Source organism: Schistocerca gregaria, chromosome 1 (assembly GCF_023897955.1).
Source record: "Schistocerca gregaria isolate iqSchGreg1 chromosome 1, iqSchGreg1.2, whole genome shotgun sequence".
Taxonomy (NCBI): Eukaryota; Metazoa; Arthropoda; class Insecta; order Orthoptera; family Acrididae; genus Schistocerca; species Schistocerca gregaria.
In genome coordinates this window covers 374,801,929-374,826,725 of record NC_064920.1, presented here as the reverse complement: position 1 = coordinate 374,826,725, position 24,797 = coordinate 374,801,929, and the positions used below count along the sequence as shown (strand labels likewise).

General features: G+C 39.8%; 1 protein-coding gene across 6 annotated transcripts in view; it reads right to left on the bottom strand.

The window, feature by feature from the left end:
• The window catches only part of LOC126347167 (dipeptidyl peptidase 3), a 187,956-nt gene that overhangs the window by 16,873 nt on the left and 146,286 nt on the right, over positions 1-24,797 (bottom strand). For all 6 annotated transcript variants that reach the window (XM_050002252.1, XM_050002251.1, XM_050002250.1 and 3 more), the window contains exons 11-13: positions 12,344-12,468; positions 621-744; positions 356-526 (exon numbers count right to left, since the gene is read on the bottom strand). In XM_050002252.1, the coding sequence (XP_049858209.1) occupies positions 356-526; positions 621-744; positions 12,344-12,468 (420 nt within the window). The remainder of the gene's footprint in view (positions 1-355; positions 527-620; positions 745-12,343; positions 12,469-24,797) is intronic.

The following is a 24,797-nucleotide window of genomic DNA, read 5'->3' as shown; positions in this document are numbered from 1 at the left end:
TTAAATATTTTATAGGAATAACAAATTCAAACTCATTTTCCATTTTGCATGCTGAACTTCAATCTGGAGCAGGAAAATTAGTCTAGTAACAAAACTCAATTTCTGTTGTTTGAAATAAGTTCAACGAACTACATACTTAGTCATTGATAGAAGAGCAAAAGTTAGTCAATTCATGAACTAGTTACTATAGTTGATCTACGGTAGTTCTGACAACTGACGTGTTTCAGGGATTAGTGGAGTAAAGGAAACACAGACCCTGGCAACAAATTTTAAACTACTGTTAATGTATACTGCAAAGCCAGCTTATTTTTAAAAGCACAAGTTCTTCACTATATATACTGAAACTAAGTCTTACCTGCAGCTTGAGAAGAAAGTCACCAATAGCTTTTTTACCAACTGTTTCTATTTTAGAGCGATCCACTTTCAAAAGAAGATCTTCTCCCGGTTTTGTTTCTGTGACCGTAATTAGTCCTTCTCCGGCTTCCAAAAGTACTCGCATTATTACATAACGAGCTTGAGAATGTGCCTACGAAGAAAGTAAACAACATTAACAGTTGAACTTTTAGGAACAACCTCTTGCTCACTTTGTAAAATGGTAACTACCAAAAAATGCTGCTTACCTGTAACCACGCTTTATTACTTGGATTGTACATTTCTAATGCTTTGGCTACAGCAGTGTAAATCAGACTCAACCAGTTGACATATATGATATCATCGGCTGCTGTTCCTTCAAAACCAAATATCCTAGAAAAAGAATAAAAAATGAAACAAACAGTTATCTAGTGAAAAACGAGCCCACCATGAAAATGCACATACAATAAAGTGACAAAATAATATATTCTGTCTTTTGAAAAATATTGTGATATGGCACTTGCATTCAATGAAAATCATCATCATCATCCTGCTATTAACTAAATCCATAAAGTCCTACTTGTTTTTGATAACTATCATACCCTGTGCATATGTTACAATACAACTACAAGCATTGATTATTTTGTTAGAATAGGAAACAACAAAAAGTCTAAGTGATGCAGTATAGCTTTTGTGTGAAGTGAAATTTTGTATTGGATGCCATAATTTACAAAAAGAATAGTGTCAATGATGAGAAAATCATCAGTAATGATATTACTGAAGCTTTCAACTTTCATAAAATTCAGCTAAAGTTAATAGTCAAGCCAATGAAGACTGCCTGCAATGGTGGCTGAAATGTTGGTAACTTTATCGTATTATAATGTGGTCACACACCCAGAAGATTCTTACTGAAATTAACTAGTCACAAAAACTGATGCTCACATAATAAAATGTAATTTTGCTAGAGGCAGAGGGTCTAGAATTCAATAAAAAAAATTACCCTCTCCCCTCTGAAATATTGAATACAATGTCTGCTATATTAATATTACTTTGTTTAATCTATTGTGCTTCTTCGTTTAATCTATTGTGCTGGTTTTGAGAGGAACGATTGTGAATGTATGTATCTTTTTTGTGGCTAATGGTAAGAAAGCAGTTTGCTTAGGCATGACATCAGAAAGCACACATTTATTAATTTGCATCATTTCTAGGCCAGATTTATCATTACCTTGATAACTGACTACATTCTAGTTGTGTAAAGAGCAGCATGACACTACATTTAAATTTTAGGCAGAAGGACAGTAACCTTATACAGAAGTTCAGGTAAATATAAAACATTGGAATAGAAGGAAGTGCAAATCGTGGAATGAAGTATGCCCCAGAAGATGTAACAAAAAGAGGAGAACAAGTAATCATGTCAAAAATAAGAATAGATTGCTTTTTGATATAACAATTTGCAAGTTACACAACAAGTACAGTGACAGAGAACTTTCTTTAAGTAATGTGTTAAGAGCAGAGGGTCTTGAGACCACAAGAGAGTTTAAGGGTGAAATAAGTCTAACAATTACCATGCTAGATTGGAAAAAGCTGAATGTTTCTTTTCCTCGTGTTTCTGCTGTGACCTGGCAAAGTACAAAAGCAGCTAATCCTACCTGCATTTCAATTTTGTCTACATTTCTCACCCATTGTACTTAGAATGATGTTTGGCCTTATTAATTTCTTTGACCAACTTGTGCCAGAAAAGGGAATTAACGAACGCAGGTGGGGAAAAAAACCCCAACACACACAGAGTGGCCAGAAAATGTCTAAAATGCTTGTAGGATGTCGCAGAGGAGGGTATAATGAGAAATAAATGCTATGATAAAAAATTTGATATGTTATGCTGTTTCCAAGTTATTCAGCATTGAAGTTAGCCAATAAGATTGTTGTGTGAGCAAATTCAGGTTTCAGCTAACCAAATAAAGCACTGATTGGACAAAGCCACCCCTGGCAGACCACATGAATGTGCTTGCGCGACACCCTGGTTGGCTAATATAGATGCTAAATTACTTGGAAACGGCGCAACATGTCCCTGCAAGTCTCTCAGCCATTTTCTGAGCACCCTGTATATGTGAAATTCCTGTCACCAGGACTGCTGCAAAGTGCTTTGCTGCTCTAGGAGAGAACTGAAAAATTATGCTCTTCTTTTTGTTTACTACTATCAAACTCCCCTATACCCACACTCCAGCTCCTCCACCTCCAACTCCGCCTCCCAACAAAGCAAATGTCCTGTTATACTTTTAACCATTAAACTCAAGTGCCCAGAGACCACCTCATTTTCTTGGGTCAGTTCTCAATTCTTTCAAAATTCACTGAGGACAATAAATGTCCTCTATTTCTTTTTTCCCCCTCAATTTAAGAAATTTCCCAAGATAACAGAAATAGGAAGAAAGGGCTGAACATTTTAAACTAGAAATCAACTGAATATATCAGTGCAATAAAATTTGGCACTTACTTTATGTAACAGCTACAAAATTTGTACTCAAAGCAGCTGCTTTAGCTTTGAGGTAGGCAGAGGCAATGCGTTTGCTTTGTCAAAATAAGTAAGGACTTATTGAGTAACTGTTCTGTATTGTTTTGAAAACAATTTTGTGAATTGATTTTTCCTCTTTTTCATTTTTTATTCTGATCTGCTCAATTTTTTCATTGATTGATTTGAAATTAATCTTTTTCTGTCCTTTACTGCCCCTAAAATTTGGCTGCCCTAGGCAGTCACCTAGTCTTGCTCAATGGCGTAAAAAATGACTGTGCCTGTCACAGGTTTCAACTGCATCAGCATAAAAGTTCATGTACTACTGTAACTGTTCCCACCATTTATGTGCCTTAGTAAGCTTACATTGTATACCAAGTCTTCACTGGCTGTACCGTACATTATGAGTAACCTACACTGAAGAGCCATAGAAATTTGTACACTGGCCTAATATCGTGTAGGGTCCCCATGAGCATGCAAAAGTGCAGCAACACAACATGGCATGGACCTGACTAATGTCTGAAGTAGGGCCGATGGGAATTAACACCATGACTCCTGCAGGGCTGTCCATAAATCCATAACAGTACGATGGGGTGGAGATATCTTCTGAACAGCATGTTGCAAGGCATCCCCAATATGTTCAATAATGTTCATATCTGGCGAGTTTGGTGACCAGTGGAAGTGTTTAAACTCAAGAGGAGTCTTCCTGGAGCCACTCTGTAGCACTTTTGGACATCTGGGATGTTGTCTTGGCCTGCTGAAATTGCCCAAGTCCGTTGGGACACACAATGGACTTGAATGGATGCAGACTGATCAGACAGGATGCTTACGTACGTTTCACATGTCCGAGTTGTATCTAGGTGTATCAGGGGTCCCATATCACTCCAACTGACATGCCCTGCACCATTACAGAGCCTCTACCAGCTCGAACAGTCCCCTGCTGATATTTAGGGTCCATGGATTCACGAGGTTGTCTCCATACTCGTACGTGTCCGTCTGCTCGATACAATATGAAACAAGACTCACCTGACCAGGCAACGTGTTTCCAGTCATCAACCGTCCAATTAGGTGTTGATGGAGTGAAACATTGCGTCATTCAATCATCAAAGGTAGATGAGTGTGCCTTTGGCTTCGAAAGCCCATATCAATGATTTTTCAATGAATGGTTCATATGGTAACACTTGTTGAGACCCAACATTGAAATCTGCAGCAATTTGTGGAAGGGTTGCACTTCCATCACATTGTTGTTGGTCCTGTTCTTGCAGGATCTTTTTCCAACCACAGCAATGTCTGAGATTTGATGTTATACAAGATTCCACATATTCATGTTACACTCACATGATAATCGTACAGGAAAACCCACACTTCATCACTATCTCAGAGATGCTGTGTCCCATCGCTCGTGTGTTGACCATAACACCACATTCAAACTCACTTGAATCTTGATAACCCGCCATCGCAGCAGCAGTAAACAGATGTAACATCTGTGTCAGAAACTTGCTCTCTTATATAGGCACTGCCAGCCACAGCGTCGTAATCTGCCTGTTTACATATCTCTGTATTTGTATACCAACGACTATACCAGTTTCTTTGACATTTCAGTATATAAAGAAGATAAGATACCAACTGATTGGAAGGAGTGATTGATCTTTAGTGTTTAAGAAAGGGAAAAGGAGAAAGCTTACAAGCTACTGAGGAATTACCCTGCTGTCAAACTCTCAAGACAACAGAAATGATGATAGTAAAAAGACCAAGAATAAGGATAGAATATCAGTTCAAAGAAGAACAACTTAGTTTCAGAGGAACATTTGATCTACTTTCATCATTATGCAGCTAATGAAAAAGTACTGGGATAAAGGAAAAGGCCTGATTATAATATTTTTAGACATAGAAAAAGCTTACAGCATTGTTCCAAGGAGCAATATCTGGGAGTACATGCACAAACTATGAGTTTCAATTAATTTAGATTTAACTGCTGCACAGAGACTGAAAGCAGTGTACAAGTAGGAAACCATGGATCAAAATGGCTCCCTACACAGAGGTGTACAACAAGGTAGTGCACAATCTCTACTACTTTTTATGGTGCTCACGGGTGTAATTATTAAAGAAACTAGAGCCATAGAATATGGATATTTGAGCACATTGGTTTCCGTGAATAAGGTTGCCATCTGAAGAGAGAGAGAGAGGGAGGGAGAGGGAGAGGGAGAGGGAGGGAGAGAGAGAGAGAGAGAGAGAGAGAGAGAGGGAGAGAGAGAGAGAGGGAGGGAGGGAGAGGGAGAGGGGGAGAGAGGGGGGGGGGAGAGAGGGGGGGGGGGGAGAGAGAGAGAGAGAGAGAGAGAGAGAGAGAGAGACCACGCTTCAGAGGAAAGCAGATCATTAGACCAACAAATTCAATCATCACAAAGTAAACTGTGAGTAAGAAGAAAACAGTAGCAATGAAATTGAGCAAAACATCTGGCCAAAGTAGCCTCAAACTCCATTGAGAAAGAACTGAATGATTGGAAAGCTCCAGTTACCTTCGAAGTATTTTATCAAACAAGTGGAGTGCTACGTTAGCAGTCCAAAAAAAGTGTCAAAAGTTTCCTTGGTCTTCTACCACATACAAAATCTACTGGAGGATACAGAAGTTCTCATAAAAGCCACATAAACAATATTCAAGTCATACATTCTGTTATATAGCTTGGTGACTTGTGCAATACTGAAAGCAGACATCAGCAAACTAGAAGCATTTGAAATAAAATTTCTGCAACTGACAATATGAGACCAAACTGGGAACGAGTGCTTTGGGAACAATGTGCCAGTGACCTGTACAATGGAGGAAAGTTTATGCATTGCACGGTTGAAATAGTTTGCAGATGTGCAAAGGATTTAAGAGACTAGAACCTCTAGACATTGCTTGGAAATGACAGTACATGGAAAAACACCTGTTGGAGATTCCATAAGGAGGTACCTAGATCAAATAAATGAAGAACTGCTTTAGAAAGGAGAAATATTGCAACATGTAAAAAAAGAGAGGAAATTCACACGATAGGAACACATGGAGGCATGCTGCCTACGAAAGTCCTACCTGCTTCACTGGAAGGCTACCCTGATGACACTGGCAAGTTCTATGAACAGACAGATGGGGCTGTGATAGGTAGCCCTTTGCCACTGAAAGTCTACCCTGATGATACTAGTGAGTTCTATGAATATACAGATGGTACTGTGTTGGGGAGCCCTTTGCCACCCATCATTGTCAATCTTTTTATGGATGATTTTGAGGAACGTGCTTTGTTGTTAGTGCATTAAAAGCTGCATTTTTTAAAAAGAAGTCACTTTTGTTGTTTTTCCTCATGGCAGTGAGGATATGCACAGCTTTTTAGAACATCTAAATTCAATGATAGTACTTTGAGATATGCAGTTTGTAGGACGCCAATTCAGACTGACTTATGTAAGACCTGACAGCTGTCACCACCTGGCTCAGTGTAAAGAGGTACTTTGTACCTTGGTTCATAGCACTCAGGTCATGTAAGACCTAGAAATTTTATCAGCTGTGTTGGCTCACTTTGAGGTTATGTTTTGGCAGAATTATTATAGTGGGAGACTGATCAGACACACATCCTGCTATCAATGAAACATGAATTGTGTGTGTGATGAGAATAATGGTACAGCACCTACACTCCAATTAATATTATTTATTATTGACAGATTGCAGTTGCGGGGGGCAGTGTTGCCAGCATTGAGCCAGCTACGCTTCAGAAAGAGCTGCATGTACATACAAAACTGGCAACACTGTGGGCACGTGGCACTCTAGAAAGAACCACGATTGGCTGGTGGCTGGCCCCAAACACTCTACTTGCTGAAATGTGAATCACAAAGCAATTTCAATCTGAGCATAAGCCTACACTTTTTTTTTGTATAGCTAGGAGGAATTTGTCACATTGTGAGGAAAAATAGTTGAAGAGTATTTTTTCCCCCATCATCTAACATTATGAGCAACGAGAGAAGTCTTCAATGATTTTGAAAGTACGACATTGACAACCAACTGACTAAAAACCCTACGAGATTTTGGTTGTAAATAAAATCAGTAAGTGTGTCAAAATCATCTATTCATTCTCTCAGCGACCACATGCATTTAAATGGAAGATAATAGAGAGAAGACCGAAATACTGAATTAAGTCTTCTGAAAATGTTTCACCGCAGAAGATCTTAACACTGTTGCACCTTTCAATTGTTGTACGAACATTGACCTGGTAGATATTGAGATAACCAATCACGGAACTGAGAAGCAGCTACTATCGCTTAGTAGGGGAAACGCTTCAGGACCAGATGAGGTACCTATAAGATTCTATAAAGATTACGTGAAAGAACCTGCTTCCTCTCTACCAGTAATTTATTGTAAATTGCTTGATAAACAAAAGGTACCTAATGACTGGAAAAAAGCACAGGTCATTCCCATTTTTAAGAAAGGCCAGCCACAAGTCAGATCCACACAATTATAGACCTATATTGTTGACGTCAATCTGTTTTATGCTCAAGAATTATAACATTTTGATCCAAGACTTTCTTGCAGATACAACTCAACACGTTGCTCTAAATGGAACTAAATCGACAGATGTAAAGGCAATATCTGGAGTACCACAGCGAAGTGTGATAGGACCATTGCTATTTACAATATATATAAATGATCTAATAGACAGCATCAGATGCTCTTTAAGGCTATTCACAGATAATGCAGTTGTTTATACCAAAGTAGCAATGCCAGAAGATAGTAACAATTTGCACAACGACCTGCAGATAACTGATGAATGGTGCACGCTCTGGCACTTGACCCTGAACGTAAATAAATGTAACATACCGCGCACGCATAGGTAAAGAAATCCACTACTGTACAGCTACACTATTGATGATAAACAGCTGGAGACAGCATCGGACATAAAATATCAAGGCATAACTATCCTGAGTGACCTTAAGTGGAATGACAACATAAAACAGATAGGGGGAAATGCAGACACCAGACTCAGTTTCATTGGAATAATCTTAAGGATGGTACAAAGATTGGCAACTAACTCTTAGACCCAAACCTCCAGATGTCAGACACTCAGACCAGTACCAAAGATTCTACATAGATAGAGTATCAACCAAAACACCAATTTTATTCATGGTACGTCCTGTCATCCAGTAGAAATGCTTAAAAAGTAATTAAAAGGAACATCAGAACTATGCAGCACAGGAAAGGCATATCTGCGAGTGATAGTTTTACAGATATCGTGTGCTTGAGTTGGTAGAGTGTGAGTTGGTCATGCCAAAGAACTCACTTCAAGCCCCAATGATGACAACTTGTTTTAACTGTTTGCGTGTGAAGCAGTCACATGGGAGAAAATTTTCCTGACATGTAAAAGGACTTATTGGATTTTGTAGCAATGTTCTTTTGGCAGTCTGCTTTCACTTCGTATGTTGAAAGTAGTAAATCTATAGAGTACACTGTGTTGGACACATGCGACAGAACAGACACACTGGTGGTGAAGCAGCTAGTGCATTTGTAGTTTCACAGAATAAACAAACTATCAGAGCAGTAGAACGAAGAAACAAATGCATTACACATGTGGAAGTGTTAATAGTCCCATATAACACTTGCACATGTAATACAGTCACAAAAATGGTCATCATTGGGGCATGGACACAGGACCCTTGGTATGATAATCTAACATTCCACCAACTTCACCCTCATCATCATCATCAGTGTTCTGCCTAAAGGCTGGTTTTCACATGGTAGTTCTCCACGCAGTCCGGTCTTCTGCCATCCTCTTCAGGTCTGCATAATTTCCTCTTCCCTTTATGTCATCTATCACCTTGTATCTCCTTCTTCCTCTCAGTCTTCTCCCACAAACCAATCCTTCCAAAGCATCTACTAGCAAGCACTCCCTTCTCAATGAATGTCCCAACCAGTTCTTTTTCCTTTCTCTTACAACCTTCAGCAGACATCATCTCTCACCAACCCTTTACAATAATCTTTCATTACTCACTCTTTCCATCCAGCTTATTCTCTCCATTCTCCTCCACATCCACATCTCAAATGCTTCTAACCTTTTTCATCCTCTCGTCTCAATGAGCATGTTTCTGTCCCATATAGTGCCACACTCCAGACAAAACATTTGCCAAGCCTTTTCCTTAGTCCTTTATCTAATTTACCACATAAGAGTCTCCTCTTTCTGTTGAATTCCTCCTTTGCTATGGCAATTCGAGTTTTCACCTCTTAATGACATCTCAAGTCTTCAGTTATTGTGCTTCCAAGATATTTAAATTGACTTACTTGGCTAAAGGTAGATTGTCCTATTTTAATATTGGACAGTGTGTCTTGTACTGATGACCATACTATTGTTTTTGCTGTGTATTTGCATCCCATATTCCACACAAGCTTCATTCAGATCTTTGAGCATGTTATTCACTGTCCGCTCACTTTCTGCCACTAATACCATGTCATCAGCAAACCGTTTACATTCTATTCTCTGTCCGCCAATACATATTCCTCTTTTCCCATCTAAACTTTTCAGAATAATCTCTTCAAGGTATATAAGCTTCCCCACAGAAGCAATACATAATTATTAGCTACTCACAGTTATGCTTTACCTATGCTCCACAGGTCTGGCATTGCTTTTAATCAACTTTTATGCCCATGCAGCACATAGCACAAATTAAATCAGAGTTTCGGTTGATTCTCTATCAGCATAACAGTGTTTGGTGCCAATCTGAGTGTCTGACATCTGGAGGTTTTGGTGCTCGCATAGAAAAATGTAATTTTGTGCACTTCACATAGCTTCAAAAAACCTAATTAAACATTCATTACACAATTAATGAGTTACATCTAGTGAGTTAAATCATAAATAAACGCCTAGGAGTACTGAACTGTAGATATACGGTACAGTGCGCCAAGACAACTATTTTTGGTTCAAAATTTAGCACATTTTTGTTTTTCGTAAACTGGAAAATCAATAAATGTAACAGTGTGAAGTAACGATAAATGTTACACTGACTGCAGTACACTAAATGTATAAATGGTGCATTTTTCTGTTCTCTGTATATTTTAAAAAATGCTCTACTTTCATTTTCTCTTCAGTATAGACTGTTGACAACTGGTTAGACGTATAGTGTCACAATTCCAAAAATTTAAGTTATGACACTGTGTGTTAACTGAAGTTGGCCACTTGCCAGATGGGTTGGAGGGAGAGGAGGAAGCAAGCCTGGCCCTCACACAGACTGCTACAGGATGAGGAGCTTTGCAGGTGAACAATCCACACCTATCTAGAGCAGTTTATGCACATTAACCTGTGCTTTAAGTTCTGTGAAAGCAGAAGTCAAGCATTAAGGTAAGAATCACTTACATGTTGTGTGTAATCTAAACTCAAACCTTCTTAGCATATTTAATAAAGATCCTCTAAGCATCAATTATATACTGTATTTCATGGGCTGTGAGACACTACAGTCTATAAGATGCACCTTAATTTTACAGTAACTTTTTTTTTAAATAGTATTTTTACAATTAGATTGGAAAGCCAGACTAAAAAGAAAAAAAATCTTAAGTTTACAAAACTGAACTGACCTTCAAAATCCCTGAAACATTTCTTTTTCTTCCTTTGTCCTCTCCATAAGTAAGATCATCTTCACTTCCATTGAGAGCATTACATATGCCACACTTCTGGAAGGATTTAACAACAGTGTCTTCTCTTAGTCTCGACCATGACTATTTTATCCATTGACACACTTGTTTGATTGCAGATCGTTTTAAAGCTCCCTTTGGCATGAATTCATGTTGGGTTTCATCCAACATCTGCTTGTTCAATTCCTCTCTCATATACGCTTTAAATGGTTTGTTTATCAAGACATCATGAGACTGTGATTGTGAAGTAAGCCTTCACTAAAAAACAACAAGCTCTGTATTTCCCTGTCTCAATATGTCTTTCACAGAATGTTTCAAATGGCTGCTACAATGATCTAGCACAAGAAGAGAACTCTTCAGTAAAACACCTTTCCTTCTCTCCCACACTTTGTTAATTATTTCATACCAGCCTCATCCATCCAATACTTGCCATGTATGTGAACACCACCACCTGACAGTATTTCAGACGCTTTGGCATTGTTTTGCGCTTGAAAATGATCACTGGATTAAGTTTACTACCATCAGCACAACACAAAAGGGTAACAGTGTACTGCATTTTTTCATGACTCCTTGTTTTTATAGTTACAGTTTTAGCACCTTTCATGGCAACAGTTCTGTTACTCGACACATCAAATGTCAGGAGTGTTTCGTCCATTTCTGCTACTTCACTTAGTTCCACACCGGTTTTCTTTCGATGCTGAATAATAAAGCAATGGGAAGATAATACTTTCTCTTCACACTCTTGTGGCATTTTCTGAGATATTTTGATTTTGGTTCGCAATCTGACTCTTAATAAATCTGTAGCGCCAATGAACTCCACCCTTAAAGTCTGTTAAGTTCCACTGTGGCGCTAGCTTATGAGCGTGTATTTGAATCATTTTTGTATAAATTCCAATTCCATTTTGATGGTGTCCTCGAATCCATTTCGATATGTCATCATCTAGTTCTCGCCATTTTGCAGTCAGTCCTCTATTTGCATATTTATTCTTGCTCATTTCTATCAGTTCTTCTTTACTAGCCCGCCAATTGCGAATGTTGTTTCTTCTTTTTCTTCTTCTTCTTCTTCTTCTTCTTCTTCTTCTATGGGTGGAGGGCCAAAATGCCACTCAGTGGCTCTGTTTCCATGTTATTCTGCATATGCCATTACTTTCAATTTACAGCCCACATCATGTGAATACCCTTTTTTTTCTTCTTTCCATAATGAAACTAGCTACTAACAAAGACTACACAGTGTTCTGGGTTCTTGATGGAGTGGCACGAGTGAGACAGTGTTAGAAAGCATGTGAATCCCCACAACTCATTCGTCTCATCAGCATACTGCTGCTGCCAGGTGAATCCAATGTTGCCAGTTAGAGAAGTTTCCTGTGATGTCGAGTATATGATCACTTTCAAGTCTAATGGGAATTTTAAATCAAACATTTGACATTTTTATACTAATTTCAATCACAAGATGCACCTGAATTTTGGAGGCAACTTTTTGAAGAAAGACTTGCATCTTATAGTCTGTAAAATAGGCACACAATCACAAGAAAAGCAAACACTATAAAATGGAGTAAATTACAACACAACAGCCAGTGACGTCTATCACACATAGTACTGTTATCTGGTTAACACTAGCTATAACCAAAAACAAATGACTACCAGCCAAACCCTAATGATTCAGGACCAAGTGGCTCATCAGCCAACTTTAAGTTAACACACTGCGTGTCACCACATATTTCAGTAAATAATGTAGTACATCAAACTATGCCTTTGCTACATATTCAACGTTAGACTTCTAGTTAAACAATCTATTTTGAAAGATGTACCTCAAATTAATAGGTTATTTGATATAAACAATTAAAACTCACTTTAAAACATCTCTGTTTAAACACAGATACAGGCCAACACACTCAGCTCTACATTCTTCATATGTTGAGCTCAAAGTCGTAAATTTGGAATCATATGTCTCGCCAACCTCATACCATGACTTTATCTGAAACATTTTTAAACAAAAAGGGTAACACAGACAAACAAAAATTTTCCAATTTTGACATGTTAATACCAAAGATTGAAAATTCAGAGTGGAATACAAATAATCAAACAAGTAAGGGAAACCATAGGTCATGAAGGTGGAGCCTTAAGAAGTTCAAAAGCAGAGCTAAGGTTTTCAACTTTTTGTTATGTTTGCATACACAACTCAATGCTTCTACACACTGAGTGGTGTGTGTACTAATTACAATATCTGAAAAGTTAATGAAGTTTTATTGACAAATGTTCATACCATTTTCAGTAACCTACAGTTTAACTGCAATCATCAATGAAACTGATAAATGAAAATGCTCCTACGTAAGGCCGCATTTGCATTGGCACTGACGGTGGTGGATTCTGGTGCAAACAGACATTGGCCAAACACAACCGATCTGAGTCATTCCATGTCAAATCAACACACCTATTTTACCTCATCCTCTTAGATTTTGCTGAAAGTTGGTATACTTATAGTGGGCACTGAGACTAATAAAAATACCAAATTTCAAATTTTCATCACAAACCATTCTTGAAATATGGCTATGTAAACTTTTTAAAAACTAGCCAAAACTGTGTGAACGGACTTCTTTTAAATTGTCGTAGGAGCTGCCCTAATTGAGCTAGAGAACTGGGAAAGGTGTCGTTTTGCAGCATTTTGCATGCTCTTTCCAAGGATATACAACAAAACATAGCTTCTAATTAATAACCTTTTTCAAAATACTAATTAATATTTTGATTTAAATTTTTTTTACAAAAGTACATAATTGAAAATTTTCAAATTATTCCCATAACTACTTCACACTATTGCAAATCACATGGCAAAATATAAATCTGGGATGATGATGGGTTCATTGTTAAAAAAAAATTATTCCAGACTCTTGCTTTTCACTAATGGCCCTAGTTTTCTGCTTTTGTGTGTGTGTGTGTGTGTGTGTGTGTGTGTGTGTGTGTGTGTGTGCGCGCGGATGGATGTGTGTGTGTGTGTGTGTGTGTGTGTGTGTGTGTGTGTGTGTGTGCGCGGATGGATGTGTGTGTGTGTGTGTGTGTGTGTGTATGTGCAGATGGATGTGTGTGTGTGTGTGTGTGTGTGTGTGTGTGTGTGTGTGTGTGCAGATGGATGTGTGTGTGTGTGTGTGTGTGTGTGTGTGTGTGTGTGTGTGTGTGTGTGTGTGTGTGTGTGTGTGTGCACGCGCGCGAGTGTGCACCTGTCCTTTTTTCCCCCTAAGGTAAGTCTTTCCGATCCCGGGATTGGAATGACTCCTTATCCTCTCCCTTAAAACCCACAACCTTTCGTCTTTCCCTCTCCTTCCCTCTTTCCTGAAGAAGCTTCCCACAGGTTTAAACGTTATTTCTTCTTCATCAAACAATTGTTAGCCTCATTTTCATAACCTACCAGTACATAACCAGTCCTTTGAATACATTTACACGCATTTTCTTGAATTTTTTTTCGAGGTTTCTTCAAAATAAATTTTTCGAATAATTTTTTCAAAATTTTTTTCGAAATTTTCCTGAATTTTCCCACCCTTTAACGTGTTTCGGAGACAACACCACTACCTAACCTTTGCACCCATTGTTGTTCACCAACCTAAGTTCAGCACAAGCTCATCTCAAACCAACACTTTTTCGACTTTTTTCACACCTTTATCTCTCCCTATATATATTCACTTTAACCTCATATTACCCTTTCCCCTTCTAATACCATGTCAACCTCACAACATCCTTACAACGACCCCATTAAATTTTATTTACATTCCCTCCGCAAACATGCCTTCACCCTAGCCAGATTACACTCCCATATTTTATTTACTCAGGCTTGTCTGACATTTGGCATTACCCCCAAAGGCCTCACACTTAAAGTTCCCATCTCTGGCTGCAATCCTTCTTTCCATCAGTCCTTATACCAGTTCCGAACTGCACAATCCATAGCCCTCACCCACCTAATCCTTCACCTATACATCGACTCTGCCAATGAACACACCCGTCAACTCCTATCCCAAATCAAAGTCCTCAATTTATCCTCTCCCACATCCACACCGGCTGTTCATAGCATCCTCCTACAGGCCAACCGCAAATTAGAACAGCATGCCACCCTCCACCTCAAAAAACTATCCAATCTCCTGGTTTCCCACCTCCGGAAAAGCAACTCACTCACCCTCCACAACCTTTCCAACAAACCTCAACCTCCTCTCATTGCACACAGACCCAGTCTCTCCCATCTACTCAATCTCCCACTTCCAGCTCAACTCCCCCCAACACCTCAAAATTCGAGTCAACACAATTTGGAACCACAACACCCTAAATCAGTAGTTAACCTTTCCTCCAAACCTCTCTCCCAATCCGAAACCTCTGTCCTATCCAAAGGTCTCACCTTCAGCCCCACTCCCAGGTTCAACCAAACTGCCCTTGTCAAAGATTTACTGTCCGACACTCTTAGTCTCTGCTGGAAATATCACTTTGCCACTAAGAAAAATAATCCTGATCGCACTCCTAATGATCCAACTCCCCAAGACACTATCCAAATTGAACCCTGCCTGCAACAGTTCCGTCCTCCATCACAGCGGGACCCACCTCCTCTTCCTCAAAATCACCCTCTCCAAACCTTCCAGGAATTTCTCACTTCCAGCCTTGCCTCTCAATCTTTCTTGAAAAACCTTAATCCTACTCCCAACATCACCACAGCCAAAGCCCAGGCTATCCGTGATCTGAAAGCTGACCGATCCATCATCATTCTTCCGGCTGACAAGGGTTCCACGACCGTGGTACTTGATCGTCGGGAGTATGTGGCTGAGGGACTGCATCAGCTTTCAGACAACACTACATACAAAGTTTGCCAAGGTAATCCCATTCCTGATGTCCAGGCGGAGCTTCAAGGAATCCTCAGAACCTTAGGCCCCCTACAAAAACTTTCACCTGACTCCATCAAACTCCTGACCCCACCGACACCTCGCACTCCTACCTTCTACCTACTTCCTAAAATTCACAAACCCAAACATCCCGGCCGCCCCATTGTAGCTGGTTACCAAGCCCCCACAGAACGTATCTCTGCCTACGTAGATCAACACCTTCAACCCATTACATGCAGTCTCCCATCCTTCATCCAAGACACCAACCACTTTCTTGAACACCTGGAATCCTTACCCAGTCTGTTACCCCCAGAAACCATCCTTGTAACCATTGATGCCACTTCCCTATACACAAATATCCCGCACGTCCAGGACCTCGCTGCAATGGAGCACTTCCTTTCACACCGATCACCTGCCACCCTACCTAAAACCTCTTTCCTCGTCACCTTAGCCAGCTTCATCCTGACCCACAACTTCTTCACTTTTGAAGGCCAGACATACCAACAATTAAAGGGAACAGCCATGGGCACCAGGATGGCCCCCTCGTATGCCAACCTGTTTATGGGTCGCTTAGAGGAAGCCTTCTTGGTTACCCAAGCCTGCCAACCCAAAGTTTGGTACAGATTTATTTATGACATTTTCATGATCTGGACTCTCAGTGAAAAACAACTCCAGAATTTCCTCTCCAACCTCAACTCCTTTGGTTCCATCAGATTCATCTGGTCCTACTCCAAATCCCATGCCACATTCCTTGACATTGACCTCCATCTGTCCAATGGCCAGCTTCACACATCCGTCCACATCAAACCCACCAACAAGCAACAGTACCTCCATTATGACAGCTGCCACCCATTCCATATCAAACGGTCCCTTCCCTACAGCCTAGGCCTTCGTGGCAAACGAATCTGCTCCAGTCCTGAATCCCTGAACCATTACACTGAAAACAGCTTTCGCATCCCGCAACTACCCTCCCGACCTGGTACAGAAGCAAATAACCAGAGCCACTTCCTCATTCCCTCAGACCCAGAACCTCGCACAGAAGAACCCTAAAAGTGCCCCACTTGCGACAGGATACTTCCCGGGACTGGATCAGACTCTGAATGTGGCTCTCCAGCAGGGATACGACTTCCCAAAATCCTGCCCCGAAATGAGATCCATCCTTCATGAAATCCTCCCTACTTCACCAAGGGTGTCTTTCCGCCGTCCACCTAACCTATGTAGCCTCTTGGTTCATCCCTATGAAATCCCCAAACCACCTTCCCTACCCTTGTAACCGCCCCCGGTGTAAAACTTGTCCTATGCACCCTCCCACCACCACCTACTCCAGTCCTGTAACCCGGAAGGTGTACACGATCAAAGGCAGAGCCACGTGTGAAAGCACCCACGTGATTTACCAACTGACCTGCCTACACTGTGACGCATTCTATGTGGGAATGACCAGCACCAAACTGTCCATTCGCACGAATGGACACAGGCAGACAGTGTTTGTTGGTAATGAGGATCACCCTGTGGCTAAACATGCCTCGGTGCACGTCCAGCACATCTTGGCACAGTGTTACACCGTCCGGGTTATCTGGTTACTTCCTACCAACACCAACCAATCCGAACTCTGGAGATCGGAACTTGCCCTTCAGTATATCCTCTCTTCTCGATATCCGCCAGGCCTCAACCTCCGCTAATTTCAAGTTGCCACCGCTCATACCTCACCTGTTTGAAAATGTCTGCTTGTGTCTGTGTATGTGCGGATGGATATGTGTGTGTGTGTGTGTGTGTGTGTGTGTGTGTGTGTGTGTGTGTGTGCACGAGTATATACTTATCCCCCTAAGGTAAGTCTTTCCGCTCCCGGGATTGGAATGACTCCTTATCCTCTCCCTTAAAACCCACATCCTTTCATATTTCCTTTTCCTTCCCTCTTTTATGACGAAGCAGCCGCAGGTTACGAAAGCTCGAAATTCTGTGTGTGTGTGTTTGTGCGTTCTATTTATTGTGCCTATCTACCGGTGCTTTCCCGCTTGGTAAGTCAAACAACAATATGAAGTTTTTTTAAGCCTGTTAAAAATGGCATTTAAGTTTTATAAAGTATAACCTGTGCTTGAAAAAGAAGAAAAAAAATTGTATGCACAAAAATGAAATACCATGTTCAGCATGAAACAGCTACATCGCAAACAGAACAAAATGACATCATACTGTATGATCCGTATGGAATACTGCACAATGAAACCTAAAGCATCAACACATCATGTAGTACCCATGTTGCATGTTACAGTACTTGATCGCCAGTAAGGTTTTTCTATCTGGTAACCAACGGTATTGATGATGAGCACAGAATAAATGTGACTCACTTTGCAGCACTATAGATGGTGCAGAAGTTGTACCAGGCAGTCATATAACCCTCTACTGCTGATGCGAGTCACAGCAGTGAAGTAGTGCTGATGTGCCAGGAGGCTGTTTCTTTATTGGTGTATCTATGCGGACTGTCCAATGCATTGTAAAAGGAATAATCTGTATTTTATGCAAAATAACTTGGGCCGTGCACGAAAACACATACTTGTCCTCAGTGCTGAGTTCGTTTGTGACTTATGCTGAAGGGATGGCCACTGAGCTGTGTGCTTTGCCAGTTAGGAGCTGACACCAGTTCCCTACACATCTCTTTGGTTTTTGTAGCAAGCCACAACTGATTCTGAATATATGAATTTATCAAATTATTTGTTGTAATGAATTTGTCATATTATTAGTTGTATTCACAACCTGTTTCTATGATCATTTGCAGACCCACATGATGATGATGATGATGATGATGATGATGATGATGAGTCCCATACTCCGTTTACCGAGCGTAGGGGAGCGACGCGGGAGACCCGCGCCGCCATACTAGGCAAGGTCCTAGTGGAGTTGGTTTGCCATTGCCTTCCTCCGACTGTAATGGGGATGATTGATGATGATGATGAAGACGACACAAACACCCAGTCATCACGAGGCAGGTGAAAAATCCCTGACCCCGCCGGGAATCGAACCCGGGACCCCGTGCTCGGGAAGCGAGAACGCTACCGCGAGACCACGAGCTGCGGACACCCACATGATAGAGCTTAGAAATTAAGTTCTGCTGTCCCCTTCCCTGCCTCATCATTTGTGCAGTTAGGAGCCAGGTAACTATGTGTGCACACACACATTACCACTCGCAGAAATTTAATGCTGTGTACAAGCTGTGATTGAGAAAGACCATGTCAGGAACCAGAGCTGAGTGTCACAATCTGTCAATGACAATAAATTTCAAACCTGACAGGAATTGCTGCTGTCAGTGAATGCAGGTCCATATAAACCAGTTTCTGAGTGTATACTGCAATCCAATTGACATTCAGAGTTTGGTACCTCACAACAGGTAATTGAACACAGCTGAATATAAAGCTATGCGTCTTCAATTGGCCAAATGACATAAAAATTGGACGCTAGCTGACTGGAGGCACTTACTGTAGTTCTCAGAGTAACAATTTTGCCTGTTTTCCATTCTGCAAGTCACTGAATGCACCAGTGGCCAAACGGGATGTTTAATCTGCAGTGTATGGATGGTACAGTTCAGGCCAATGGCAGTTCTGTTATGTTTGTGATTGTTCACCGTGTCACAGTTTAGATCCATCCATTCAGGTTACTCTGAACATGAATCAGCAAGTTTACTTCAACATTTTTGGCAATCAAGTGTTGCAGTGTCTTCTACACCTTCATGGTGTGTATGCTGAAGGCATATGGTGACAACAACAGCTATGTTAGCAGGGCTGCACTCATACTTTCCAGCTTTGACAAACATTTGAGCATCGTGTAGCACCTAAATTGGCCCCCACTAAATCACACAATCCTAATCTTATAGAAAATGTCTAGTACTGTTTGGAAGACTTCAGGTGGATATGGTATGAGAGTGGTCCCATAAGTACCCAGCCTGACAAAGATGGCAGTCGTTGAAAAATATCTCTGCATTAGAAAGTATACGATCTATGAAGCATATGTTTCAAGTTTGAAGATGCCACACTTTTTAGTATTTCTTTGGCAGCCATCAATAGTGAACATTGTGAGTGAAAATGGAGAAAATTGGTAAATGTTACATGATACAATTTTTTTAAGGGTTCGACACAACCAATATTAAAACTGAGCTAGATTCTACTTTGGGAGAGTCTGCTACTTCATTGAAAAAAGTAAAATATTGGGTAGCTGAGTTTGAACGAGGCTGCATGAGCTGCCAAGACGAGCCTAGCAGTGGTTGACCAAATGAGGTGACAACTCCAGAAATGGCGAAGAAAATCCACAAAGTGGTACTGGATGATCATCAAATGAAAGTGCGTGAGCTAGCAAGATATAGTAGGCATTTCAAAAAGTGCGGTACATCGCATATTATCTGAAAATTACAACAAGGGAAAACTGTGTGCAAGGTTTCTGCTACATTTGCTCACGCTCGAGCAAAAATAGTGTCGTGATGATGTTTCAATTGAGTGTTTAGCGAAGTTTTGCAGTAACGAAGCTGCTTTTTTGCTCCATTTCATAACCAAGAATGAAACAAGTCCATCACTTCACTCTTGAGACAAAAGAACAATCAAAACAATGGACACAAATTGGGGAAAGAAGGCAAAGACCCAACAAAAAAAAAACACAAAAATTTTGGAAAAAATGTATTTGTTTTAAAATAATCTTCTTTCAGTCTATACACTTTTTCCAGCGATGTTCAATAATTTCGATACCCTTTTTATAATGAGAACTACTCAAAATAGTCATTAACTACCAACATCACATCTTCATTTGTTGAAAATCTTTGACCACAGAGCCATTTTTTCATTTGGAAACCAAAAATAACCTGAGGGGGCTAAATCTAGCAAACAGGGTGCGTGTGGTGGCAATTCAAACTTTAATTCATTGATTTTGGCAATTGCAATAACAGACTTGTGAGCTGGTGCAGTGTCCTGAAGAAACAACACTTTCTTCTTGGCCACATGTGGCCATTTTTGCTTGATTTTGTTGCCCAAACATTGCAATAAGTTCGCATAATACTCGTCGTTGATAGTTTTTCCTTTTTCAAGGTAATCAATGAAAATTATCCCACACACACCCCAAAAAAAACAGACGCCATGACCTTGCCTGCAGATGAAACGGTCTCTTTGGGTCAGGTACTTATGGGACCACTCTCGTATACCTGAAGAAACTTGTGAATACTTGCCCTCAACCAATTGAATCCATTATTAAGGCTAGAGATGATGATATGTGCTATTACTGGTGGATGACTATTTTTTGTCTTTTGTGGTTATATAAAAACTTTGAAAACTGTACCACCACTGGTCATTTGCCCTGGATTCTGCTTTCTGTTTTATAATTCCATGATATTAAATATTCTCTCTGAAGCTCAAAAGGCATTTTCTTTCCTACAGATTGCATTTTTCTTAGAGGCTGATTTTTGTTAGCACAGTGGCTCATGAAATCAAGTTAATAAAGTTTACAATTTTCATTAAATTATGGGCAAGACTAACTGCAACTAGTTAGTTCTATCAATCTTATTAAGCATTTACAGACAGTTTGCAACTACTGCTATTTTGTTTGCAGTATCTACTATTTCATCTTGCAAACAGCGTTACACAATCACTGGAATACTGTCCCCAATAGTAACCGAGGCTCAACTCTCACTTTTGCTGTATGCAACTGTTGCACTGTTCAGAACATCACTCACATGTTCTTGTAATACAACGAACCTTATTTCAAGGAAATACGAAAGTTGGGCATTTGATGTAATGAAGAAGAATCTTTTCATTTTTGTAGTGTGACAGCACAAAAAATTATGAGGTATTGTTTTGTCTCAAATGCTGTAGTAGCTCTTGTAATTGGGTATAACTAAATGAATCACACATTCATTTAAATACATACATGTACAAATTTACTGGAATGTGGTGTGGGATGGAATTTGTAACAGTCTGTATTATTTCTCTCTTGGAAGTCACTGAACTGTGAAACAGTCAGAAGCAAGCTGGGGCAGATGTTACATGTAATATTAAAAAAATCAAAACCACAAGTCAGGATGCAGCACGACGACATCCAGAAGGCTCACCAAAGCCTGCCAGCACAAAAAGGGCATTAAAAATAGTATGATAAGGGTTTCAACTGAATATAGTAGCACCTCTTAATCCATCTCATCTCCTGTATTCAGACAGTGCTTGCCAATTGATAATTCTTCCAGTACCCCAACAGAGTTATAACGCCAGTCACTGTCAAATCTTTCCTCAATATTGTGGTAAAATTTAATGGACACAGGACTTTTCTCACTAGCATGGTGTCTAAACATCTTTCTGCATGAGCCACAGACTGTCCTAAGCAGAACCCAAAAGAGAATATACATATATGCAAAACTGAACATCAAATTTTTTTAAGGATCCTGTTAATCTTGGGTGAGAGATTCCCAATATGTAGCAAGAGGAGCAGTCACTTTGGATTATTAGTTTTTGCTGGATGGTCTCTCTGTCATACAGTATGAGTTAAAATGCACACCAAATATGCTGTTCACCGTATCCAGTCTCTTTGTAAATATTTCATGTCTGAAATGGTTCAAGTACTATTTAAGTGTCCACAATACTTCACTGTGCAGAAGTGGATGATGACAGACTGCTGCCTGAAGATAAAACTCTGTGTGTGGGCTTTTGGCAAACACTGTGACCCAAGGATTGAATGTCTTGTTAAATACCAGTATGTTTATTTGTTTATCATTTGAAGTGAAACAAGTGTGTGCACAAGAATCAGCAAAAAGCCACAGGCATGACAAGTATACATAATTTGGGTGTGGGGAAGTGTCTACGTTGTCTACCTTTTCCTTATTCATGAAATATGTAAAAACCATTGACGTTAACTCAATACACTACAGAGATGCTGTTTACCATTTTAACGATGGTAATCTGACAAAACTCTACCATCTGGTGAGCAAGATGTATGAGACAAGCATAATACCCTCAGAATTCAAGAAGAATATAATAAATCCAATCCCAAAGAAAGCAGGTGTTGACGGATGTGAAAATTACCGAACTATCAGTCTAATAAGTCACAGCTGCAAAATACTAATGCGAATTCCTTACAGACGAATGGAAAAACTCATAGAAGCCGACCTCGGGGAAGATCAGTTTGGATTCTGTAGAAATGTTGGAATACTTATCTTAGAAGAAAGATTAAGGAAAGGCAAACCTATGTTTCTAGCATTTGTAGACTTAGAGAAAGCTTTTGATAATGTTGACTGGAATACTCTTTCAAATTCTAAAGGTGGCAGGGGTGAAATACAGTGAGCAAAAGGCTATTTACAATTTGTACAGAAACCAGATATCAGTTATAAGAGTCGAGGGGCATGAAAGGGAAGCAGTGGTTGGGAAGAGAGTGAGACAGGGTTGTAGCCTCTCCCCGATGTTATTCAATCTGTATATTGAGCAAGCAATAAAGGAAACAAAAGAATAATTCGGAGTAGGTATTAAAATTCATGGAGAAGAAATAAAAACTTTAAGGTTCGCCGATGACATTGTAATTCTGTCAGAGACAGCAAAGGACTTTGAAGAGCAGCTGAACGGAATGGACAGTGTCTTGAAAGGAGGATATAAGATGAACATCAACAAAAGCAAAATGAGGATAATGGAATGTAGTCGAATTAAGTCGGGTGATGCTGAGGGAATTAGATTGGGAAATGAGACACTTAAACTAGTAAAGGAGTTTTGCTATTTGGGGAGCAAAATAACTGATGATGGTCAAAGTAGAGAGGATATAAAATGTAGACTGGCAATGGCAAGGAAAGCGTTTCTGAAGAAAAATTTTGTTAACATTGAGTATAGATTTAAGTGTCAGGAAGTTGTTTCTGAAAGTATTTGTATGGAGTGTAGCCATGTATGGAAGTGAAACATGGACGATAAATAGTTTGGACAAGAAGAGAAGAGAAGCTTTCGAAATGTGGTGGTACAGAAGAATGCTGAAGATTAGATGGGTAGATCATATAACTAATGAGGAGGTATTGAATAGAATTGGGGAGAAGAGGAGTTTGTGGCACAACTTGACAAGAAGTAGGGACCGGTTTGTAGGACATGTTCTGAGGCATCAGGGGATCACAAATTTAGCACTGGAGGGCAGCGTGGAGGGTAAAAATCGTAGAGGGAGACCAAGAGATGAATACACTAAGCAGATTCAGAAGGATGTAGGCTGCAGTAGGTACTGGGAGAGGAGGAAGCTTGCACAGGATAGAGTAGCATGGAGAGCTGCATCAAACCAGTCTCAGGACTGAAGACAACAACCACCTTATTATTAACCAATTTAAATCACCAAATATCATAATTTCATAATAGGTGAAAATATTACGACAACCTTGGAAAGCTGGTTACAGTTCATAATCAAGATGAAATATAAGACCTATAAAATTTGAAGCTAGCCACACTAATATAACCAAAATGGTTTCCAAAAAGTCATGCTCACACTGTGATCTTGTGTGCTAAGAAGCTCGCAAATATTTTTCTGGGAAATGGAAAAATCTGCTTCTTATAACAGGAATGCAATAAAAGAGTATATCAGTGTTTTATATGGAACTGAGAGTAAGGGAAAACAGGTAAGGAGAGAAAACAAATGTCCAAGAATTTCAAATGTTGTTTGTTGTTGAGGCTATGTAAGAGAGAAATCTAGAGGTGTTTCTGTGATTCAGAAAAACATAAAAATGATTGCCATTTATCTCCTGTGACTTGGTACCACAGTAGACCTTACTGTAGTAGGAATATGGGACAGTCACTTTGGAGGAAGAGGGTGACACATGAAGCAGGAATAAAGTAAGTGTGGCAGTGATATTTGATGTTGATAGTGGTGGTGGTGAATGTATACAGTCTGAATCAATTTCAATGACTAAAATGCAGATTTCTGTGGGAGACTAAGGTTACCATAGCTCTGCTTCTTTCATTAGGAGAACAAATATAGCCTCTGCAGCAATTTGTGGTTAAACCTTCTGGTTACATCAATCAGGTATGATGTTGCTCATCTGGGTTGCACAGTTGGTAATCTTAGTTTTGTTCAGAGTTGGTTGGAGTCATTAAGAGAAACGTGTTGTAATGAGTGTTCAGCCATATATGCAGATAATGTGTAATGTTTGGGAATGTAAGGCCAGAATGATTCATTTCAGAACTCAAGGTGTTATACTCTCATGGCATGATTTCATTATTCTGGTTTCATAACAGTAATCTACAAAGGCATTAATAATTCAGAAGTTGCAATTTAGTCTGTTGTACTTTCTGAACTTCAACTACTTGTAATTAAATGCTATTACTTAGTCCATTAGTCATCATTAAAAGAGGTGAGGTGTTGTTATCAATTAAGTGAGAGAAAAGAGGAGGGGGTAACAACTGACAAGAAAGAAGAAAGGAGTGTTGGGGGGAGTTTAATATTATGTTGATGTTAACGGAATCTGAGACTACCTGCAATCTTC